Raw genomic sequence first — 26,279 nt, 5'->3', positions numbered from 1 at the left:
TATTTTCTGTCTTCATCGAATCACTACAAAATTCCAGACTATAGAAGCATTCAGTCTTTTTATTACTGCTAGGTGTACAAAATGAAAAAGAGAAAAATAACTGGTAAAATTTATCTATTGAAATTATGAGTACATTCTAAAGTCTACATTCAAACATTGCAAATATTTTTGTGCATGAATGCTATTCACTGTCATTATGATGCTAATATCTTCACTGATTTTAAATTGTTTGCAAACATACAGTCCTAAGCAGCCACCAGTGTGGTCCCTGATGTCCTGTAATTGTCCACAACCATTACATTTTATACTGTATAAAAAATGTAAGCATTTGGGTACTGACAGTTTACCGACTTGTGAAGTCAGGAAGCACAAATACAGATAATCCCATATCTACAGGTATTTAAAATACTATGTTCTAATCTCCTCTTTCACTGCATAATCTGCTGTAGTCTTCCTTGCTGTTCACCAGTACTAAGAGGAATAGTAATTCACCACTCTTGACATACAAGTAGCTGATGTCAAAACATCCAAAAAAGCTTAAGATCACAGATCTGCAAGAAGCTGTCTTAATCAGTAAAACACCAGTATCCAGCAGAGATACCCATAATACAAAAGACAATAGGGGCAGAGAGCTGCAGAATTCCCCATTTCACTACTCACACCAACTAAAAAGCAAGGATGTAAGTTCCTGTCCTTCAATGTCATGGTACTTCACCACTGAATTGCTATAGAACACTAGATTATGATAATTTATAGGCTTTTTTTTTTTTTTTAAAAAAAAAGCACATCTGCCTTCTAACATTTGTTCTATTTATGTTACTAAAGTGAAACATGAAGTTATTAGCATATGCTGCAAATGCCTAACAAGTACCACTAGCCAATTCAAAACCACTTTCAAAGTCTATATTCAGCCTAAAATGTAATACTAGAAGGCATAAAATAAACCTATCACACAATGCTCAGGGATTAGAGATGTAAATTACTGTCCTGAAAGATTACATAAATAAAACTCAAAATACTTCTTTATAATCTTCACAAATTTATTATATATGTTATCGGTTGACTTCCATGGCTGCTGGATGTAGGAGTTTTATTACAATGCATAATACATAATAAACTAGGCAACAATCAGAAAATCTGCTGCTGTACAGCTCTAATGGGATCTTAGCTTCCTAAGCCCTTTTTCTGGTGGGCAATATTTAGCTGACCTTTTGCGATATGAAAAATATTGTTCTACAGACCTTGTTTATTGCATGAAAACAGTCCAGCAACGTCAGATGAAAACTGCAAGTACCAAAGGAAGCATCCCTGTAAGATATGATGATAAAACCAGTAAAATTATCCCATTTTAATCCAAGTGAAAGCAATTGAAGATACTTCTCTTAAATGCTGTTTAAAATTGCTTCAAGATATAATTATTATTACAGTGAAATAATTCTGTCAAATGATTACTTAATTTCCCCCATCTTGCATCTTACAACAGTAACAAAACATAAAATAAGTCATGTTAACAGATGATCCAAGAGTAAGATTACTCCAGTTATAGTTTTGGTATAGCTGACATTCAATTTCTGACATGAACATTGAAACTGACAAAGAACAGACAACACAAACTCATTGTGGCAAAGGCTAATGCCTAAATTAGTATCATATTCTAACATATACTCTTAGGACATTTTCTTCTGAAGTGAATTTTCAAAGAAGTCAAAATTTTAATACACTTATTTTTTTCTTCAAATTCCATTTAAAAGAAAAAAAGATGCTATGCTCATGCACTCTATGTATATGTGAGCAACATCTTCTTACTAAAACTGTCGAGATACCCGTTTGTGTGGATATATTAAAAGACTTTCCTCAAGATGTACAGAATAGTTTATGCTTAATCATGAGGAGAAACTGGTTTTCATTAAAAATCCTTCTCTTCAACTACAATTTTAAAAATTCTGCTGATCCAAGAACGTCAGGTTCTTAGTTTGTGACCATTATGAGATTCTGTAAGCAGTGCAGAGTAAGTATTCTACAGGAATACAAAAAAAAACAACAAAACAAAACTGAATCTTGGTCAAAGAATATTATGTCTTGGCAGAACACCTTCTTTTGAAACCATGAAGCCCTCATCAGTACAGAATCACTAATGCTTCAAAAAATTAAAAATATATTATGTTCAAATTACAGCTGAGAGGAGGAAGAACTTCTGAAGAATGTGGATGTCTGCCTCTACAATTTGTTTGCATCTTTTCCTCCCTAATGAATCAGTGTGAAAGGTGGGGAAAAAAAAAAATGAGCAGGAAAAGGAAATTCAGCCTAAAATGTAACACCAGGGCAGCATATAATAAAATTATCACAAATAACAAAACCCCATTCAGGTAAGAGAAAGGATAGGTAAAGGTGAGATTGTAGTGGGTGTCTGTTAGGCCACCCGACCAGGAAAAACAAGTGGATCTGGCCCCCTGCAAGACAGATAAGAGCAGCTCCACATTTGCAAGCCCTGGTCTTCATGGGGAACTTCAACACTTTGATACCTGTTGGAGGGACAACACAGCAAGACATAACCGATCCAGGAGGTTCCTGCAACAAACTGGTGACAATTTCCTCCTTCAAGTGAGGAGGAAGCCAATGAGGAACACTGGTCTTCTGGACCTCATACTCACCAACAAGGAGGTGCTCATTTGGGATGTGAAAGTCAAAGGTAGCCTTAGAGGCAGTGACTATGAGATGACGGAGTTCAGGATCCTGAGGGCAGAGAGGAGTGTGAAAAGCACACTGATGACCCTGAAGAGCTTCTTCAAAGATCTGCTTGAAAGAGTCTTGTGAGATAAGGCCCTCAAGGGAAGAGAGTTAATACTCAAGGATCACCCCCTTCAAACTTAAGAGCAGTTCATCCCAACAAATACAAAGCAGGCAAAAATGCTAGGAGGCCTGCTTGGATGAACGTGGAACTCCTAGCCGAACTCAAACACAAAATGACAGCTGGAAAACAGCTTTGCAGAAAATGACCTGCAGGTCCTGGTGGACACCAAGTTGAACATGAGCTGGCAATGTGCCCTGCAACAGAGAAGGCTAATGGTAGCCTGGACCGCATTGCCAACAGATCCAGTGGTGATGCTTCCCCTCTCCTCAGCACTAGTGAGGCCACACCTGGAGTACTGTGCTAAGTTCTGGGCTCCTCAGTGCAAGAGAGGTATGGTCGTACTAAGGAGAGTCCAATGAAGGGCTGCAAAGATGATGGACTGGAGCATCTCATATAGGAGGAAAGGCTGAAAGAGCTGGGACTGTTCAGCCTAGAGAAGAGAATCCTCAGGGGGTCCTTATCAATCTATATTAATACTTGAAGGGAAGCTGCAAAGAAGACAGAACCAGACTCTTTCCAGTGGTGTTCAGTGACAGGACCAGCGACAATGGGCACAAACTGACACACAGGAGGTTCCCTCTGAACATCAGGAACCATTTTTTCATTGTAAATGTGACTGAGCACTCAACAGGTTGCCCTGACAGGCTGTGGAGTCTCCATCCTTGGAGACATTCAAAAGCCATCTGGACACGATCCTGGGCAACTGGCTCTAGGTGGCCCTGCTTGAGCATGGATGTTGGACCAGATGATCTCTACAGGTCTGTTCCAACCTCACTGTTATTCTGTGATTCTTTAAGTGAAAAAAGAAATTCTTTGCATCTGCCTAATAAAAGTCTGTGTTTTGATAATGATCCTACATAGCAACTACCTGACTGACTTTTTATTATTCTGTGGGAAGGTACTCTTTTTTGGAGAAAGGAAGAAAATCTTAAAGGAACAGTGCCCAGACCAACTTCTTAGCTGATCACTAACATAATCTGAATTCTTCTGTTTGCACCAGGTTTAGTTGCACGCGTAAATGCAAGAAAATGGTAAGGTTTGCAGGTACTTCAGCAGACTGTATTCTTTATTTCTAGAGGCTGGACATGTCTTCAGAAGTCAGCTCTCAGTACGTCTTATTATATAAAACATCTTTGCATTTATTTCAGTAGCGCTCTTGAAGTGATGGTCTGGGAATCTGGGTGTGGTATATGACCTGAGTTAAAAGCTACGATCTCCATCACCCATATACACCTTTATGACACTTAGAAACACAACTTACAGTCTTTGTAGGAAGGACTTTTGTTCTTCTGGGAATATAAAAGTGGAATTCAAAAGTGAGAAATGAGATGATGGAAGTATGGAAATAAAAAGAGGTACTAATACACCATTATACTGTGGTGGTGGTGATGGTGGGGGAAAGTAATAGAAATTCAAATAATCAAAAGCTCATCTCTTGGCAGGAGAGCTAGAAAACACAAGCAAGCAAGGACTGAATTAATCATCCCAAAACAATGTATTTGGAGAGTAAACTTGCCTCCTAAAAACTTTTTGGCCATTCTTTTCTTCATGTTGTGGCAGCCAGCAGAACATTAGCTTAGTCCAACTTCTAGAAACTCTTGTTTCAAAGAAATTAGAAAGTTTTTCCTCTATGTGACAGACCGACTTTATTTGCTACATGAAACAGCACAGCATATACCACAAAGAGAAGTCTGTGGTCTAAAACAGCTAGGATTACTTTCCCTCAGGGTCAAACAACCACGAACCAACAGTTTTACACATTTCCTCATTGGTAAAAATAAATACTTCAAAGTTATGCTAAATCACATGAGGTTAGCTGGCATTCTTGATGCATAAAAAAGTATTTGCAAGTTGCCTCATACATTCAACAACCAGGAAAAGCAGAATTCGAGCAGTATTACAAGCCATTTGTGATGAATGACAGATATTTTGATATGTTTAACTATCAACTATTGGCACAAAACCAGATTGCCAAGTGTGAAGCAATGTAAATCAAAAAGCTCAGAGTGCATACAAAGCAGCATGGCTCCTTCACCTGCTGCCAGTACACTTTGGTAACAGCTGCTAACACCCCTGTTCAGCAGTCTGCACTTCTAGCTCAACCAGTGAATATGTCACATGTTAAAACTTTAGGAAAAAAAAAAAAAATAGTACCGAAAAATGCTACATTCTTCTCTAAAATATCAAAGTACACAAAGTTCTAACAACTTGCTATTTACCTGAAAGGAAGATATGAAATGCTTCCAGCCAATATTAGCCTGTATACATCTTCTGGGGATTGTCTCAGGTATATTATCTGGTTTTGTGGAAGAAGACAGAAAATAAAATAAAAATATTATTTTAAGATTGATATTAGTAACTTCAAGTCACTTGTTTACTACACAAGGCATAATTAATTATCACAGAGCTCAAAAGTCTTGGGAAAGTATGGCATCAATAACTATGGTATGCAAGTGTGCAACAATAAGACTAACACACACAGTATAAAATAATGGTCAACATAGAGGAATGTGTATTTTTGAACAAAATTTATAGATTTGTGCAGATGTTGTTCAACCATAGGCTACAGTGAAAAAGCTTCTGTCCATCTGGATTCTTCCATGTTTCTACTGCAACTCTGCTGGACCAGTTTGTAGGTTGTTTTTTTTTTAATTAAGCTTTTAAGATGTAAATCAAAACACAAAACCCCACAGTGATATCAGCAGAGCTATGAATCACCTCGTCTACAAAACAATGTGTACATTCAGCAGACAAGATTAAAACAGTAATTTGTGTATGTTTTGATTTTCCTACAGCAGTACATTTGCATTATTCCAAATCCTGTGCTTCCTCGTTTGCACTGGTGAGGCAGTAGGCAGTAACTAAATCCAGATGCCTTAAAGGAAAAAAAAAGAAATCTGTAGATTCAGAAGCAAAATCCTAACAACAGAATGAAGTTAACATACTTGAAGCACTAAAGTCAGACTTCCTACTGTCAAAAATACTCAGAAAAGAATTCACAAAGGACCAACTCAAGACAAATATCAATGTGGTCTTCCACATGACATGCCCAATCTCTCTTTGATAGCCTCTAACACTAAGGTCTTATTAAACGATATGGTAAAACCCCTCTTTTATACAAAACATGTCTTCCAATACCGACAAACACCATTCCCAGCACAGCCACAAGATAACAACTGTTAGTTACAAGCTGTCATTAACAGGTGAATATTCACTAATTTCAAGTTAATACTTTAAGGTTGCATTAACTGAGCTTTAACACAGTACAGAAAGTTTTTGTTTTTCATTACTGTTCAATTAAATTATCTACATTTCTTATATTAATGTCCTTTTTCCTTAGAGGTGTTTTGAAAGCAAGAATCCTAATGAGTGTTAAACAAGCATCCCCTAAAATCCTCAATTTGGCATTTTTGCTTTCTGTTGCTTTTGACACTTTTTTCTTTTAAAAGCTGGCATTGCCTTTCGAATTTCTTTGATGCTGCTGCAAAGCCAGTTTGAACAAATGGCTTAACATACCTTCAACATCCCCTCTCCACAAACACACACATTCTTGTGAGGCAAGAGTGGGAAGGGGGACATATGTTGCTAAAACAAACAACCAAACAACCAAACAACAAACAAACAGTTTGAAATATATCCTAAACAGACAGCTAAAACACACATGGCAAGATGACCCCTTTCACTTTTCCTCTGATTCAATTACTGTGTTAGTATTTTCTAAGCATTCTTCCTGTGCAATTAGCAAAACAAAAGAAAAATACATGTCTTGTTTAAGTAGGTAAGTAATGATAACTGCATATTTTGTGTGTGTGTGCTTTCACTGGGGCGTGGTGACTTTTGAACTTATACTTACAAGTATACACCCAGAGTAGAAAAGAGACTTAAAAAGCCCTCAAAATGTCATTGAATAGCTGCTCCTCAGATGCCAGAGTTCATTTTTCTATCCTGCAGGCATATTCTTTGCCTGAACTGGATATAAAGGTTGTATTACAAGAAATTTCAAGTTGTGTGCTTGAATATAGTTGCACTTTACCTCTTGCAGCACAGTAAACACATATTGCTAACAACCATATAAATCTAGCACTGCTTGCTTATCAGAAAAAGAGCCCTGCCCCAGATAAAACTTACAAACCAGAGACATGAAATGGCATTTGCAAACAGAACGTAATTAAACAGCAGAAACAGAGTCTGCAGCCAAAAATGAGTCACCTGGAAAAAACTTGGGATGCAGTGCTGTCAGGCTGGGTCACACACAAAGAGTACAACTTGTATAACAGGCAAATAGAAATGCAGCTAATACTGGCTAATCCTGTAAGTGCATGTAGCTCAGAAAGGCCAAGGATTTCTCTTGCATCTCGGCTGAGCTTTTACCAGCTTCTTAAAAAAAACAACCTTCAATGCAGAATCATTTGTTTGCAAGCGCAAGAGTTGCAATAAGCAAGATTTTTCCATAACATTAAGTGTTATATTAAAATAAGTCTAAATAATGTTACAGTACACTGAAACATGTTGGTTCTTAAGCACAGATCTAACTTCTGAAATTACATTACCAGTGAAGTTGCTAGAAACATCATTTTAACATACATGCATGTGTGTATGGACCTTCCTTAATGTAGGTATATGAACACTTGCTACATATGAGAACACTTGAAAAAGACAATCTGATTTTGACACAAAAATCCAGTGTCTACTACTGTTTAGTACGTACAAAAAGCACATGCCAGAACATTAAATTCTTCAGTGTGGGCAAGATTCTATGCAAAAATATGCAGTACTTCCTGTGCAACGGAAAAAATATACGGTATATTCACAGAAGAAGGAAGCTCTTGGAGTTGTATTTCTCAGAATTTTCTGAAACAAAGAGAGATCCTGCTACACTTCAGCTGTGACACTAATACATACACAGGATACGATACGTGAACAGTTGCGGAGACAGCAGTTGATGAAATGGTCAGATGGTGTTCTCAGTGAAAAGTGGCTTGGAAAAAAAATAGGTTAGTACGAGGATATCTGGACAGCTGCAGTGGTGGGGAGTACTTCAAAAGGGAAGAATGACATTCAGTCTCAACACAGAACAGGAAAGACCATAAACAGATACTTACTTCACATGGAAAGCATCCTGGCAGTGACACAACACAAGAAGCTGTGACAGTCAAAGTGGAGACAGGATCAGTTTCTGTCACAGCTTAAGACCGTAAGAGAGGACCCAGCCTGGATGCAAGCAAGACCAGAGGGAGGCAGAAACATGGGTGAGCCTGGGTTCAGGTTGTGGGTCAACCAAATTCCAGATATGGAAACAGGTAAGAATGAAGGAGTGAGGGAAGGAGCAGCAAAGTCCAGAGATGGAAGAGCCATCAGGGCAGCAGAGACCACATCTGCATTAGGAAGTAATGGTGCACCAGCAGGAACGCACCTGTAGACCGAGAGCCGGCACTGAAGATCTGACATCTGCACTGTACACTTGGAGCAGCTTTTAACCTTCACAGCTAGACCTAGTCTGGTCTTGTGGCCTGAACACACATCAATCACCTGTTAGGATCACTCCTAAATTCCTCCATAAAGTGAACCAATGTGCAGTGAGCAGGGTTTAAGGAAAAGATTCACTTCAAAAACATTCTGCTGACACAAACTGAAACTATAATATAGTGTTTATATATATATAAAAAATATATAAGGAGGAGGGCACTGAAGTTTTAAAGATGAAAAATTCATTGGAATGATGTGGGTGAACAAAGGACTGAAGCAAGCCAGTAAATGAGAGAGCAAAAGTGACCAGAAAGACCTGTAGTAGAGAGAGTGTTGAGAGAGAGAAGGACTCTCTAAGGCAATAAGGAGAACTGAAGTTTCAGATAAGAAGAGAATGGAAATGTTGATCTGATGAACAGCAAAAAAAAGATATGTCTGTAAATTCATGAGGTACGTACTGGGGGAAGGAGGAGAAATGGGGAAAGACATAACGTCCAGAAATCAGAATATACAACAGCTGAAACTGGCCTGTCCAGATTTTTAGTCACGTTTCTGCTGTGCTTTCTAAGATGGCAGAAACTTTTACAAATAAAGTTGTTTTCTTAAGTTAATGTCATGAAAGTAACTAACAAGAAGTGTTAAAAAGATGAAAAATATGAAAATTAATTTCAAGCAATTATATTAACTGTTATTTAGCAGACACAGGCATTTTCTGGGATGGTTTTTGTCCATTCTTGCATATACAAATGGAGAAAAGTCTATTAGAATTCTATGTTGATTTCCCAAGGGGCTCCTTTTGTGCAGGTCAGGCAAATACTCGGAAAAAAAATAAAAAGTGCAGCTTTTAAAAAACCTTAACAATTCAGCAGACCTGAAAGAAATCATCCACAAGCACAGTTGCTTCAGTTTTAGAATTTTCCTACAATCACATTCAAGTGCATATGGGTGTACATATACATCTACATACACACACAAATAAACACGGAAAAATTCTTAAAATCCTTTACAAATCTTTTACTTACGTACCTTCCAGTAAAATTGTTACTATGAGGAACTGACATCTTTCAAGCCAAAATAACACACTGTTTTATCACACCATGTAACTACTTATGTACCAGCAATTTCTAAATTTGCTTTCTCTATGCACACACAACAAAATATCCTACTGAACTTCGAAATACAGCCAGAAATTTGCAATTAGCAGTTGAGGCATTAACATTGCTCTAATCATCCTTTTCATTTCGGACATCTGTTTCTAATTAAGGGACCGCAGGCAGCCCTGCGAATGGTCACGAACCACCCGAGCACTGAGCGCTGGGAAAGGTGCACTTGGGCGTTGCTCCTGCCAACATCGCTGTGCAGCCAAACAGCCGCTGTCATGCTCACGGAATGAAACAGAAGGGTTTGCAGGACTACGCAACCCAGTCTTTATTTATGAGCACTGAAAATCAACCTTAGAATGAGAGTTCTTTTAGCAAGCCCTGTTATTGTCTGATTCATGTCAGTGTTTTCAGACCAGCCCTGTTTTTTAAACAAAGGTTTCCTGGATAAGTGTTATGATCATGGAAACGGTATTCACAATAGGACGAAAAGGATTCTTGGTAGAAAAGGAAAGGAGGCTCTGGTTGAAAAAAGGATCCTAATCTTTAATATGTGGAACTGCCAAGTGAGATAGTAACACTGCAGGCAAGACAAATCATGTCTGGTAACAATAATCTATGACATAACTTGTTGTTTTTTCAGGAAAATTAAACAGGATATTTAAGTATGCTGTACTGTTAGAAAGTACATCAACTCAAGTCTGTAAAGAGCACTTTAAATCCATGTCCACAATGTGCTTAGCGTAAGCAAGTTTATCCACTTGCTCAACGTTAACTGCAAAATCTACTAAGGCTGCTAAATCACACATTTTACCAACCATATTGACTAAAAGCAAGAGAATAATGAGATAATTAATTTTAAACTGCCTACAAGCAAATTCCATGTGATACAACTATGTTCCAAAAATGTCACTCACCCAAAATAGCCTGAACTGCTGTAAACTGTAAATAATCACAACCCATCCATTCTGAACAAACACAAATAACTACTGTGTGTGACCAGACTCAAACACAAGCTCACATACACAAGTGATTTTGCTATAAATGTATGAAATATTTTGCTCCACTAAAGCCTCCATTAGATATACTAGTCAGCTAATATGTTAAATTTTCTAGCAATATTCCTCAGAAGAAAAAGATAAATACAGCAAAATTAAAATAGAAATATATTAGAATAAAACGCTTCCTGTATGGATTTGTGGTGTACTGAAGAAATGCACATGTGGCCAATGGTTCGTCCATTAGCAGAAACACAGTTGTTAAGCAGATAAAAGCGTCAGAGAGGGAATAAACCGCCTGACTCTGGCAACTCCCTTTGTTCATCATAAACACAAGCAAGAAACCTCCAACTACTTCTTAAAGAGCAGAGGGGAGATATAAAAAAACCCTGTTACCTCAGCAGGCTGGGCACATTGGTACCTCACGGCATCTAAGAAAGCAAGCAAGCACTCTAGTGAGGGTCCCCCAAAGAGCAACCCTTCTTCGCCTATGGAGACAAGCTGCCTGGTAAGAACATCGTGAGGAAGAACCTAGTACAAACAGCAGGAAAAGCTGCCGTCATGAAGACTAATCAGGATTTCCCAAACACAACTGCCGAGGAAGCAACCTTTTAGGGGACATGAGCACAGCAAAAGCCAAAAAGACTAGAGGTAACTTTTGCTTAGTTCGGAAGGCCAGCACTTGGTCCCTCTCATCTCTGCCACTTGCTTGTCAGGCACAAGCACCTCTCACCAAAACGCCGCTGAGGGTAAACACAGCTTACCCACCTGTAATTTGAGCACTTGCCGCAGTTACCCATTTACCGCCACTCAGCCTGGACCACTAAACAAACAGGTCCGTCTGCTTTCCCTGGTTTAGCCAGAGATAATTCTGCAAATGCCACGGTAGGAACAGAGCCTTCAGAGAGTTCAACATCACACAGATGAGTGCTAATTGCTTCTGAACCTTCAGCTTCCACCCAGCATTGGGCCCACAGCCAGGAAGGACACTAACAAACCGAAAATGCAAAAAAACAGTACTATGGATCAGAATGGATGAAGGAAACGCTGCTTACCCTGAAGAAAGAAGATGAGAAAATAGACAAAGTACAGAGATGAGTCCTGGAGAAGGTGACCTGAATTACAGCAGTTCATGGGGCGGTACCCTCGGAGGGCCACCCTCCAAGTACATAATTAGTGCCAGGCCTGAGAAAAAAAACACTAAGTTAATGCAGCCAAGGGGAGAGGGGGGAGCTTGGGAATTGGGTGGACAGGGGACAGAGGGTACATTTTCTTTATTAATATAGAAGGAGCAATGACGGAAGAAGCAGACTTTCCTCACCCACAGCCAAGTCCTGGCGAAAATCAAGAGAAGCCACTGTAGAGATCAACTCAGAAGATCACTGCTGCTTTGGTAGAGTGGTAAGGCCTGAACAGTGCAGACAGCTTCCAAGGAAAAGCAATTTTTCTTTAAAAGGTGAAGAACAAAGGTTTTCTCTTCCCCCCCTCCCTTCTTTCCCCTTGCCCCCTCTGCCCAAGTGTAAACATTCAACTCCAACACACTGAATTCTGGCCAACCTTTTTGTGGTTGAACCTGCCAAATTTATGCTAATCTATACAAAAGAATATTAATCCCATTACACAGTGTATCATCTCCAAAAATGAAAAAAATACAGAATTAAAACGGATGGAAGAGGAACAATAAAGGGATTAAGGTCTAAATTGTTAAGATTTACTCTAAAAAATCACATTTTATTCTAAAACCACATATATAACAATGTATTTGAAAACTTTGTTCTTCACTTTTTAGGCCACGTTATACTGAAGAACCCTGTAGCTTGAGTTAGGCTGTGCTGTCACATCAAAGTACACCTGGAAGGAAGCAGCAGATGTGGGAAGGGGAAGAAAGAAGTGTGTAGCCTCGAGAGTTCGGAAACTATCTCCACTGAAGAGGAAAGAAAGACAAGTTAGATGAAAGGGAGAGAAGGAAACATTAAAACACACCAACAGTGAAGAAAAGACTGAGAACAGGCTTTGCTTGTAAACCAGAACACTGAACAGCTGCCCTTACGCTTCAGCACAGTTAATGAAGATGTTCATAATTGCCTTCCTAGTCAAAATGAGCATATCCCCACATGATACATAGACACACATATATATTCACACAAAAGATGCTGAATGATAAACCATTATAATATATCCCAATTCCTTTAAGCAGAAGTTATATAATGTTCTGTTTAAGAATGCAGATTTAGGGTCAAAATGACCTTAAAATTACAAACTTGGAAGTTGCTAGCATAAAAATACTGAATGTTTATGAGGACATACAAGTTCCAGAGGACAACTAGTTATATACAGTTCATTATAGTTTTATAGTTAAAATGTGACTGTGTTAAAAAACAAGAGAACAAAACCATAAAGCACACACACTTACTGTGTCTGTGCTATTCCTGAAAACCTGGCAGCCTGTTATTCCCAACAAGTCACTCAAAGCACCTGCGTCTACAGAGCACCTTGCACCCAAAACTATGCTTAAGTTATCAAAGGCCTCACAATACATACAGACAAGCACTGTTTTCATTACTAACTCTGAGAAGGCTACTTTCCTTTTCTGCTTCTTTGCTCTTCTCACTTGAACTCCTCAAACCTTATGCACTACCATGCAGTTCTTCAACCTAAGGTAAACTGCTGAAATGGGAACCCACCATGAAGCAAAAAAGAAAAAACAAAATCAAAGAGGAAAACACATTCAACCCACAGAAAACAAACCACAGTGGCTACCTACCAGTACACTGTAAGGGAGCAGAAATTAAATTATGATACTCAGTTCAAGCAGCAAACAGCATTACCAACAGGATCGCATCTGATTAACTCAAACTACAGAAAAGCTGCTTAAAGTTTTGACCAATAGCTGGATGAGCCCTTCTTCCTGAAAAGGAGAGCACTCTGAAGAATTAGGTGGATGCTTAAGCCTACATATGTTTTAAACAAAGAAGGCCTCTATATATTTCATTTCAGTCAGAAAATATTCCTATAAACGTATATTTATCAGGCAGACTGAACAGATCCTACACCATTGCTCACCCAATAGAGAACAGTCCAATTCCGACTGCAGAGGCAGAAATATGGAACGTATACATTTGAACACTTCAGCAGGGAATGCTGTAATTAAGCCTGCCTAGTCATGAAAGACCATCAAAGGGCGCCAGGGAAAAAAAGTAAGCCTCAGGGGCACAGCCTTTTTTCTGTAATTTTCCTTCACTGGAATCCCTCCCACATCAATCTGGGAAGAAACTGTACCCTACTTTATAGAAAAAGCAGTACCAAACCAAAGTCTGTTGCACTGGAAAGAAAAACAGTAGAGCTACCTCACCATCCAGGACTTGCGACTATGTGAGACAGACACATCCCCATTCAAGGAGTGGACTGATACTCACGTAGTGCTTCACATTGTGTTGAGTCTTTAATGGAAATCACTGAAATATTCAGCCTGTACAATGCGATAACCTAACCACAAGTCTCTGAACTCTGAAAATGACCAGTGGTTTTGACTAGCCTCTTTCTGCCATATGCCAGCTGTCTGCAACTATCCCTCCCATATGCACTGGCTACTCGGTCATGTTCTCATGTCATATTATACTTCAGCTGGATGTGTCTTAGCATCTGTTCTGTATTCTGCAACTCACACCTCCTTCACTGCAGTTCTCTGAAGCAAAAACTGTCTACTCCTCTGTCCAGAACAATTGGACATGTTAACTGCAACGTGGCGGGGCTGCTGGATGATAAGAACTAAGATTTCTGTAAATGACTATGTATATTTTTACATAGTCAACCATAGTATTTTCATATTAGATTGCTTTGCCATTAGTTAATTTTCCGTACAGTGGATTCAGCTCAAAATGTCAGCTGTGCCGCACAATACTACTACATGTATTCAGAACAAAAGTTCAGAGAAAAACAAAACCCACTTCCTTCCAAATAACAGCTGATAACTGAAGCCAGTCCTCTCTTGCTTTCTGGGCCTCCATTATGATCAAGTCACTACTAGCAGTAGTTTTTCTGAAAGCTGCAGCTGTTCCATCAACATAAAGCCTTAACTGCAAACAAGTTTACTAAATCATGTTGCCAGTTTCCATGTGGTTTGAGAATGCAAAGGTCTACAGCATCATTTCTAAGCACCCGTGTTTCAGAATGACACATTTTGAAATCTAGTTCTTAATTGTAGGCAACAGGGAAACCCTGGGGAGCAGGAAATGGACTTCCTGCATGATGTGGAGAGGCAGCAAGGAGATTGCCAGCATCACAGCAAGTACTGTAAAGACTTGCTGCTAATAAATGACCTAAGGCTACATGAACTTTGACCCTTGAAATCTCCAACATCAAAACCAGCATAGGTTCTCACTTCGTTTTATTACTCAGTAAACAAGAGAGATGGTTACAATCAAGGCGTGTTGCAAGTCAAAGCAGAGCATGAATACGGTATATCACACGTCTCGTTCTGAAGCATTCAGCATTTTATTCCTTGAGCACACTGTTGTGTACCAAACACATGCAGCTGTGATGTAAAGCCACTCGTTTTCCCCTTGGGAGTCAGAGACCCGGCTCAGTACATTTCCATCCACCTTGTATATTCAGAGGCTTGATACCCGCTCTAAGTCTACCACATGATCTCCCTCCTTCTCCTACGTTAACTAAAGATATCACCTTACATTAGAAAAGAAGGAGCTGGGGAAGAAAACATACATTTAAATGTGCACGCAGTGGGAAATGATATACTGCACTTTGTGCAAGATTCTCTATTTTAAAAAATAAAAAAAAAAAGAGTATGTGTGGGTGGAGGAAAGGAAAAACATCAACAAGCAGTCATTTTTTCTAAATAAAAAGATTCATGAAGTTTGTTTTGTTTTGTTTTGTTTTTCCAGCAGTGCTCTTATGTCTTAGGAGCACAGATTGCAGTAAAGAGCAAAAAAACATGAACCATACAATGCCATTCACATACCTGCTAGACTTTAGACTTAGTATGTGGTACTTTACTATAAAATATTTAGTAGGAAGGGTATTCAAGAGAAATCTTGCTGGTTTAAAAATTACAAACTGATGTAATGTAAAAACTTAAATACTTACTGCGTAGGAGCCTACGAGGAATGCAGCATTTGCTTGTTTTTTCTGATCGAAGCCAGTATAATGAATTATTTTCTTCTTTATCAATGAAAATGACTGTAACAAGAAATGAACAAGATTTTACATTTTAGACTTTTCATGCCTTCTTTTATAAAATTAGAGGAATGCTAGGGTCTGTTCACCTACTTTCAGCCACGTGTATTCAGAAGACCAATTATACTTTGTCCCTCCAAAGCTTTGGAAGACTCTATTGCACCTCCACCTAGATTGTCCCAGCATTTTCCCAGTATCCAGCCTAAATAATTTTTGATGCAAATTGCAGTAATCTTTCTTTTTTCTCCTTAAATGCATTTAGTAGTTCTGACTTCAAGCCCTATGTAATGGATAGGTGTTTATAAGAAGTAAATCTAAAGTGGCATTCTCAAAAACATCACAGACATGTTACAGTCACAATAATTTTGAAAATGGAATTTAGACTTTTTTATTCTTAAAGTAAACCTGACACTAGATAAATCAACTATTAGTTGTTTGTAAGGATCAGAGCCAAGGGAAAATATATGCTTAGACTAAAATATTTTGAGACTATTTCTAAATTTTACCATAAATAACTTCTAAAAATTTCATCTCAGCTTGGCATATAGTTTCTCCAATTATCTTAGAACAGGCATGGAATAGCATTGCCTATACAGATGACACTTATGTATGTGATGGCAGCAAAACTCATCCCCTAACTGGCCCCTGAAACAAATTTTGAAGTGCTTGAAACTGTATACTTTGATCAACTGCTAAGCCATCATAAAATGTCACTATTTAAATAGCAATGTTACTTGCTCTCATACTATTCAATGCATTCAAGATAAATAATCCCCAGATCACTAGTAGTATGTTCCCGGCAATCCTAACACACCTCTCCAATATCAAACCCAAGATAATAAAAGAGATTATAATATAGATTTGTGTTGTTTCAGAGCATCCTGTAAACAAATATCAGAGAATCTTCTCTCCAGTAAACCTGTTTGCAGCGTCAGAGGGACAAAGTGAGCCCGAATTATGCAAACTAATAACAGTGACGGACAAGGAATAAAATATAAAAAAATCTCAGTTAAACTATAATGTTCGGTGTACTTCCCAGTTTTCACAGTTCAGTGGCAGTTTCAAGATCTAAGCAGTTTTGAAGAGGCAAACTGTGATTCACATTAATGCTAATAAGCTTTTTTATCTGCCTAACAGTATAAAACCTAACAGGTTTTATACTCTAACATCTGTTAGAGGTCACCTAACTTGAAGTCATTCATGTTAATTAACTTAGGAACTCTCTGTTTTAAAGATATCATGATCTATCAAGAGTCCAATCCCCGAAATTGCTGAGCAACCCTCAGAGAAGATAATCTTTTAGGAGCTTAACATTACTAACTCAGTGGTGCACCTTCTGGGTCATAAAAGTGGCTTTTCCCTCCTGATCCTCCTTCTCCCCAAATTCACCTTGATAAAATTCAGCATTCATATTCTAAACTTAGCTGGATAAGTAACCCAGGAAAGCACCTAAGCAAAAAAAAAAAAAAGAACACAAAACACTTTTGGCCCACTTATTTTTGTTTCTTTAAAAAGTCAAGAATATTGAATAAAAAAACCCAAGTGTTACCTGTAATTTCTTATTAAGCTTGCAACAGTATCTGTAGACCATTGCCAGACTGAGTGGTCCAAAGTCTGCATAGAAGCTGGTAGGAGAAAGGGGAAAAACTGTACATTACATCTGTAAATCCCTTTTTTTAAAAATCAAATGCACAAAGCAAGGAGCAATAATATATATGTGATATATGTGCATAATTCTAAAAACATGCACACTGTTTTATTGCAGGGAACAGTTTTGTCACCTTTAAACAAAGACTAAAACTTTCTTCTTTGTTTTCCATACAGCACCACTAAAAACCAAACTGGAATCCTCAAGGTTTGAAAAATTCTCACTATGGTATCACTCTGTGACAGCAGTTTAGAAATTCTATTTTAGGAGCAAACTAAAAGTTTTGCTTTAAAAGAAGGCAATTAGTATTGCTAACAAAAAGTGAACAGAGAGAATAAAGATTGATAGTACTTTCAAAAATGGTAAGCATGACCTTGGTCAAAAATATTTAAAGAATTAGCACCATTCCAGGTCATATACAAAGGCATACGCTGTTCATTACAGGGGAAATAATATATCCATTGTCAGCTCATAAAGACTTGAATTGATTTTCCCTTTTTTTTTTTCTTATTCTAGGAAGTTCAGACATTCCACTTAGTACTTGAGCAACCAAAGACATCCCCTTCAGCTCGGCAGCCCAGTGTGCACTTCTGAACATACAGTTCCATCATGTTCCTGGGTCTTCTAACAAGAATGGGTACAATGGAAGCTTCTGGTTGAGTAAGATTTTTAAGAAATCCTGATATGAAGCCAAGAAACCATCTGAAGACACATAAATCATCATGGTAGATAGGTCTGAGAGGAACAAACTCATGTAATTAGTTCCACAATGAGAATGTATGTTTCCCTCGACTACATTTAAAAACTGAACGTCAATTAGACTCATTCCTCATTGCTGTTGTTCTGTTTTATTCCAATCATCTGTAAAAAACAAGAAAAAATAAGTCTGTACTTACTTCTCATACACGAGTTCATCATCTATGCAGAAATAATGAGTATTTGCAGCTCCACTCTTTGGTTTTTGGCAGCGAATTGCAAAATAAAGGCGATCTGAAATGCAAGAAAATGCAAAGCATTTATAAACATCACATTTTTATGATTAAAGTCTGAAGCATTACCTGTCAACAGAACAACTTCAAATGGTTTAAAACAAACCAAATCTTCTTTCACGTATCACCAAACTAGACATTATTATTTCTCTGGTGTTAAGCAACAAGGCACACAAAGATTGAGGCTTTTTGCTCAGCAGTGTTCCCGTAATCCAGAGCACTTCAGTGTTCTTTCACAAACGAAGTGTTCCCAGGAAAACTACCTGTTTGATGAATTTGCAACACAGCATGTCCGTGACTTGCACCCACGCATACAGCAGAGACCCACCTCTTTTTGGCAATAGGTGCCATGTGTTGCATTCCAAATACCAACACACACATGCAGCCCCCAACCAAGCCATGAATCCCTCAGCATCTCATAGCACCGACACTCTAAACAGCAAAGTGTGCTCACGCCAAAACACAGTCAGTTCCCATCTTCCCATAAAATGATGATTTTGACAGCAGTGGCATGCAATTAAAGTCTGCAGGTGACGGATGCCAGAGGGATGTGAGGGGACAAGATAGCAGCCCACTGACGCCCATGGGAGCACCTGCGGAGCCACTGCTTGGACATCCCGTCCCCGTCCCCATCCTAGCTGCCCCTTCAAAGCCTGTGTGCATGCAGGCAGAAGGCACCTTGCCTTGGATTCCTTTGTTAAGCTGAGGGGAAAAAATGTCAATGGTATTCACATAGATATAAATTATTTTTATGGCCAGGGAAGCTGTAGCCCCAGTGAACTTTAAACACTGAGACACTGCTCCTGCTGTAAATTGCTGTGTGCTTGCAATAATTGGTCAATAAAAATTGAGGCCTTGCAGCACCACAGCAATACTCTTCTTCCTCCTGCTGAAAATATATCATTACAAAATCCATGGATTAAAATTCAAACCTAAAAGGAAAACTTGATTTTTTGCAAACTAGTTGCCTGGAACAGATATACTACTTAAATATCAAAACAGATCACCTGAATATAAAACATATAATTTCAAAGCATAATTTCTAATAAAGAAAACCCGCATCTCCTTTTCCAGAGGGCAAGAAAAAAACCCCAACAGTTTATGCTTCAATACAAAATTCTTCATGACTAGCACTTTGAAATCATTGTTTGTATCTTGAAAATACACAGTAAAGTATGTCATGAAATTAGTCCCCATATCTATATTTCAACACATGCTCAGTGCTCACCTATGTACAGCAATATCTCAGGGGGTAGAGGCAGACAACACCACCAAAAACTGTACATCTGCTAAATGCACATTTCAGCAAAAGAGCAACCTCTGGTTTGGCTTAAACATTTACAGGTCAGGTGCAACCAGTGGGATGTACAGTAACTCCTGAGCAAGGAGTTAAGAACCTACTTCCTTACTCTCTCAGCAGAAACAAGGCACCAAACCTGCTTATTTAATTTCCAATAGTCCCATCTTGTAGGCACAGCAGATGCAGTACTACCTGGGAAGTGCATTACCCGCTCCCAACATTTAACAAAGCATCTCCTGACAGCAAGCCAAAGAATAAAATTCAGAGTAAAGTTGTGCTTTTTAAAGAAGTGATTAAACTGGCGGCAAAAGGCAAATACATGTGGAGAAGCAAGTGCAGCTATGCCCCGACTGAATGCAAAATACACCATGGGGAAAACTGCTTCACAGAAAGGCAGCCCTGTAAAAGTGTCCAGGCCAACAATTTGGGGGTGGAGGTAGACCCCGCTTCCCAAACCTCCCCTGCATCTGTCCCCACCACTCTGTCAAGCCCAATGCTGTGACAAGGTGGATTTGTGTGAATCAGAAACTGTAACAAGTATCCTACCACAGTATCAAAGAAACAAAAAAGAGGAGGGAGAGGAAAGGGAAAAGGGAAGGGGAAAGGGAAAAAGAACAAGAAAAGGGAAAGGGAAAGAAGAGAGAAGAGAAGGAAAAGGAAAAGGAAAAGGAAAAGGAAAAGGAAAAGGAAAAGGAAAAGGAAAAGGAAAAGGAAAAAGGAAAAAGGAAAAAGGAAAAAGAAAAAGGAAAAAGGAAAAAGGAAAAAGGAAAAAGGAAAAAGGAAAAAGGAAAAAGGAAAAAGGAAAAAGGAAAAAGGAAAAAGGAAAAGCTGCTTTGCTGTTTTACTTCCCTCTGCCTTGAGAATGAGAGGTAACGTGCATGTGGGAGGACTGAGGGCAAAGGAGGAAGCAGAAAGGAGAACTGAGAGGATACGATATCTAGGGATCATGTTTAAACTGGCATTGCTAGATTAAACACATGTCACACTACAGCCCCAGGCTATAATTTCACACCACTTCTAAACTGATTTGATGGCTAGCTGCCACCAGGTTCCTTACAAGCAAAAGTTTCCTTTGGAGTTAGCTCACTGAACCCCCCCACTGGGGGTTAACAGTGGGAATACACATCCAGAATTTTTTCCTTGATGGCATCTGTCCTTTATATCCATCTAATTATTGACTTACACTGAGCTCTCCATGTCCACAAACAATATCCACATCTAAAGTGTGGGAAGAATGGCTGTGGTACTCAAACTGATACACTACTTTCTTGCACACTAGCTTCTTCACATAAAATTTACATCCCTTTTGAAAATATAAAAGCTCTAGAGCAATCCAAAATCCTCAAACACAAAATTGTGATCAAAATGAAAGGAAAAATATTTGCACAGGTCAAGGACCTAAAATAATTTAGCATTTTGCTCCTGAACAGGATTTGAAGTAACAGAATCACTTGCTTCCTCAGTGCTCCTACTTTTAGTGGAAATCTTCCATGGCTTTTGCAAAAATGTCCAACAAATGTAAGAATTCCTATCCTGAGTGAACATGGCCTTGTGAATTGCTGCCGTCATTCAATTCTGCACCGACATCTCTGGATCAAATTAATTGTTGCTACTCTTAAAACACCTGAAAGACTCACATTTAATGAATTTACAGAACTAGCACACAATAAGAGCAGTGTGTGTCAAATACCCATATCCTGACAAGCTGTCCTTTCCGGTGCACTGCTGACAATTGCTCCCTATAACGTAAACAGCAGGCTTCATCTTTCTAACATGTTTCCTATTGGGAGGCCTTAGAAATGAGCCACACAGAGAAATCCTTTCTCATAAGTGTATTTACCTTTCTACTGGTTTATCAGTCCGGTATAAGACAAGTGCTCTATTAGTCACCATGTCTGTTTATACCTATTTTTTGCAAACACATTCACAGTTCTGTTTACAGTAGCCAAGGATTAGTGTGTTGATTTTTTTAATAGGAGTAACACACGCTGGGAAAAGAGAATTCCTTCATCTTACTATGGGATGAGGACTTATATATAAAAAACACCACAGCACTGATTAATTTATTTCACTAGGACTCCACAAAGGTTTGGACTGCAGGTGCAAGGCTTCCATTTTATTTTTATATTTCCTTTTCTAATTTTAGCTTTTTAGTAGTTCATTTACATATAGCATGCTTGAGCACTTCCAGATTCCTGCAAATTTCTGATAAAAGGTCATCCTAAACTATCAAACTAGAGCAGACCTTTCTAATCGTCTCTCAGAAGAACGAGAGTAGGGCTTCACTGCCTTACAGGCTGTGTCTGCACTGCAATTAGGAGATATGACTGCAGTATGTTAGACATACTTCAATTACACATAATTTTGTTAGTCTCTTATAACAAAACAGTTAAAATACAGAGACATGGACGTCACTGTAGGCAATTAATTTGAACAAGCATCCAAGGTACAGCAAAAATGAGCCTGCAGACTCCTCACTAAGGGCTGTGTTACCACAGGTTTGCTACTGCTGGTACGTGAACTAGTGAGATTAAAGCTAGCACAAGCATGTCTACACAAGCTATAATAATCACACATCTGATTGCAGTGTGTGTACAGGAGCAAAAAGATCCTGCTTATTTTTCAGATCTACAGTGTTCTGTGGAAATAGATGTATACGAAAGTAAGAGCTACCACTTCAAAATCATGTTAACGTGAATACAGGGATGACAAAATAATCTCCTTCCCTTTACTGTCAATAAGCCTGATGCTTCTTGGGATCTGCTGCACAGGCCTTGGAGAAAGAAATTTCAGTAATTCAAGAAACAACTAAATACCAAACAGGCACTCACTGCAGGACAAGTCTGTGTATGCTCAGCAAGGATTATTTCATAAAAAGAGAAATTCTACAGTTCTATTGTTAAACAGATGACTTAGATGAAAAATTCAGAGGAGACTGACAGTACAACAAGCACCAATGTTAGTCTGTTTTGAATTACCAGGAATGTAACCAGAGAGTTATTTACTATGGTAAGAGGAGTGTATTTCTAAATTCAGAGTCGGTACATAGTATTTTTTTGTGTTTGATGTAAAAGACTCCAAATTATTCAGGAAGACACATGAGAAAACACAAAAGAGAAATTCTGTAGCAATGTTGAGACGAAAAGAAAAATTGTATGAGATTTTCTTTTTAGTAATTCTATCCTTGAAAAGATTCATCCAGTCATCATTACGATGTTTCAAATTCAAGTCATGAGTTGGCAATTAGAACAACAGCCTGGCCTCTGAAAAATAAAATGAAATCACACTAAAAAGCTAAAGGAACTTTTTACTTAACAGAAAACCATGAAAAAAAATATTTTCACGGCCATGTCACAACTGAACAACACCACTGTGTTACTTCACTCAAACAGAGCCCTTGCACTCTGCTGCTCTTGTCGATATACAAGGCTACTTTATATACGTTCATGCACTTCCAGTGCTGGCTTGGACAATAAAAACCTTAAACTCATATTTAAAATCTTAACTTTGAGAAAGACTCACAGTAAGTGAGGTCATATTGATAAAAGAGTAAATACAACTTTTGTACTGAGATGGTTATATAACGAAAACTAATTGGAAGTGTTGATAGTCAAAATGTTGAAAAGTTTAATGATACTTGGTAGGAGTGCCCTTAGCATTAAGAAAAAAAAAAAATATCTACATAATACACAAAGTCTATAATGACAAGTCAGCAATACTGGAAAAACAAATGACAACTTTAAAAAAAATCCTCAAAACTAAAAAAACCAACCCACCTGTCAATGAACATGTTAAAACTATTGGTATTTCATAAAAACTTCAAGTGACAGGCTAAGTAAAATGACTATTAAAAAAAAAAAAAGGCATATACAGTATAGCTCAGAGCATCCTTTAAGATGTTAGTTCCTTACTGTAACTAACAAACTGGACATACATTCAGCTCGAGAACAAATGCCAAGAAATGCCCCATGCTGTTTTATCACTTAAAACTGAATTCCATGTATAGTTAATGTAGTTACTTCATTTTAGAATTAACTACTGAAAAGAGGTAAAGAGAGAAACACACACCTTCTGCCTGAGGTTTATGCCTTATAATTCCACACCTTCTTTAAAATGGTATGTATAAAATCAGAGCAATGACAAAGAAAAGCAGCCAAGGAAAGGAAATCAACAGCTTTCAAGCATCTCACACAGAACTGTTACATTTTCTTTAGATCAGATAAATTACTTCTTTTGGAGATGAGAAGGATATGGGAATCTGCTTCTAATAAACAGAAAAAATGCATTCAGTTCCAGCAAATTGAATTCATACCAGCAAGCCTCACACATTAGTTGACAAAAAGAAAATGGTAAGGCTTTCCACGCAGTTTAACAGATGAAAATACACAATTTTTTCACAAGAATAGCTTTCCTGAATTAGTCTTAATAGTAAACAAAAATATTGAGATGATCGTGGTTAAGAATTATTCTGACATACAGCTGATGGACACAATTCATTAAGAAATACGTCAATACAATAATTAGTGTAAGTATTTTGAGGATAAAATCCACACAAATAATGGACTACAAAATTTGCTGTTTATGAGTGTATCATCACACAAGAAAAGATCCATAAATCTTTACAGCTATTCGAGTTTCATTTCTGCCTTTGTCTTTTTGCAAAGATGAACATGAGGGTAGCCTGCAATGTTCTTAACGAGGTTGGCACTGTTTCTGTAAGCAGATAAGATAATGCAGATCTCCCCAGCCTTTACAGAGGCTAAAATATTTACCAGTATGTCCATTTGCAAGAACAAGGCCTTATGCTTTTATTCATCTGCAGTCCAGAACTATTAATTAGTTTCTCAGAACTGCATTATCAGAAGGCAGAACTGACAGCTCAAAACTTGAAATAACTTTCCAAATAGCTGAATTAAAAATATAAGCCTGCGGGCTTAATCTTTTAAGGTTTTAGAAAATATGTATGACATACCAGGGTAATAAAAATTAGACTATAACTGTTCCATTAGGAGAAGCTTGTAAACAGCAGCCACTGTGCACAGTAAGAAGACAAAATGAAATATAAAATATAATAATCTAATGCATTTTAATCGAGTTTGTTATACTGTGTACTGCTGTGTATGGTGAAATCTCACTGGAAAAACACAGGTCAAAGCCTAGGTGCCCTACTCTGTTATTTAACCAGGTGAATGTTTCTTTGGAGGAGAAAATACAGTAATTTATGGGGTCTATTGCTGCCACAAGTGTATCATCAGGTACAAGCAACTGCTGTGTGAGAATAGTTAGACAGTCCCGTTTGCTGGAGATTTAAGCTGTACAAGGCTGCACAGTATTCTACGTAGTGAAACTACTTCGATATCAAAAAGCCATCACCTGCCAAATGAGGGGTTTAACCTTAAAACTATACCATCATCATTTTCTATATACATGGTTGCAGTCATAAAAAATACACGTATGGAGTTCTGCATACAAGTACACCATTATGTCTCGCTGCGTAGAATAGGCCTAAAATGTTGTATTTTAGGCTGGACTGTTTAGGATTTTATTCCCTGACAGTAGTAAAGCATTTTTAAAAAGAGGAATTTGGTATGCTTTGGGAGTTTACACTCTTCCTACATCAGTATGCCAAATTTTCAGAACAAATCTTACAGTCTTCGAAACATATGGTTATCTAGGAGACATACTAGTTAACTCAAGGAACCCCATTTCTTGGCACAGGTAAGACTAGTGCCTTTTGTCACCACTTGCTCTTCGTTTTTTTGCTTTCTCTGTCGACAGGCAATTTCCCATGTCCTTCAAAGAGAAGTGCTGAGTTTATGTTTAGGTTTTTGGTTTTTTTTTAAGAGAAGTTGTAAATGCTACCACTCTCAGATTCTGTCACCAGGCATTAAAAGTTTTGCGTTTTTTGTTTGTTTCTTTGTTGTTGTTGTGTTTTGGTTTTTTTTAATTTCTTTTGTCCATTTTTTGTTTGTTCATTTTGGTTTTGTTTTGTGTGCTTGTTTTGTTTGGTGGTGTTTGTTTGTTTGCTTTTTCTTTCAGCCAAACTACACTCATGCATGTTTTACAGCTGGGGAAACTCAAAACTAAATCCAAAACTATGTGATCCAACATGGTTCTCCACAGAGGCAGGCTCCTGTGCCAAAACAAAGCATGGCTCAAATCACAGGGCCACGAAAAGGATGGAGGACACCGAGTAAACCTGCCTTCAGAAGCTGTTAGCATTCGAGTGTCAAGAAGAAGTGCAAAGCATGTACATTATTTTTCCCATTAGGCAGCATGAACAACGTTACTAGAAAGATATATATCCCCAATATAGAGAGAAGTACGTTTTCTCCACACCCCCCCCCCCCCCCGAAACATGTTTTACTGGTTCAAATGTATTTTCCCTTTCTTACAAGCAGAAAAAGGCAGCACTAGGTAATCGCTCGGTACAGCCAGAGTTATTAAAAACCTACGACACTTATTCTTCTGGAAGAACGGCTACACTAGCGATGCATTTTCGAAGAATACTTCGCCGTGTGAAACGCCAGAGTCGAAAGAAATGACCCCATCGCACAGATGGCAGCGGCTGCCGCACCGGCCGAGCGCCCGGGGGTCCCGCCGGGGACAACGGCGACCGAGCGCTGGGGGGACGTTTTCCCGCCCGGCGGCCGCGCCCCCCACCCTGGGGGCGGCGGGGCGGGTGGGGACGGGACGGGACGGGACGGGACGGGACACCCCAGCGGCCCCCGCCC

The 26,279-nt window shown here is 38.5% G+C and overlaps 1 protein-coding gene across 9 annotated transcripts in view; it reads right to left on the bottom strand.

The window, feature by feature from the left end:
- CDC14B (cell division cycle 14B) overlaps positions 1 to 26,279 on the bottom strand; it is a 47,476-nt gene that overhangs the window by 20,373 nt on the left and 824 nt on the right. For all 9 annotated transcript variants that reach the window (XR_010468916.1, XR_010468917.1, XM_065045798.1 and 6 more), the window contains exons 2-6: positions 18,153 to 18,246; positions 17,158 to 17,233; positions 15,519 to 15,611; positions 5,071 to 5,147; positions 1,242 to 1,308 (exon numbers count right to left, since the gene is read on the bottom strand). Coding sequence is in view for 7 of the 9 variants with exons in the window: in XM_065045798.1 (XP_064901870.1) it covers positions 1,242 to 1,308; positions 5,071 to 5,147; positions 15,519 to 15,611; positions 17,158 to 17,233; positions 18,153 to 18,246 (407 nt within the window). In the remaining 2 variants the exon portion in view is untranslated. The remainder of the gene's footprint in view (positions 1 to 1,241; positions 1,309 to 5,070; positions 5,148 to 15,518; positions 15,612 to 17,157; positions 17,234 to 18,152; positions 18,247 to 26,279) is intronic.

Source organism: Columba livia, chromosome Z, assembly GCF_036013475.1.
Source record: "Columba livia isolate bColLiv1 breed racing homer chromosome Z, bColLiv1.pat.W.v2, whole genome shotgun sequence".
Lineage (NCBI taxonomy): Eukaryota > Metazoa > Chordata > Aves > Columbiformes > Columbidae > Columba > Columba livia.
Note: the sequence above shows the minus strand (reverse complement) of the source record. Positions and strands in the feature narration are given on the sequence as shown.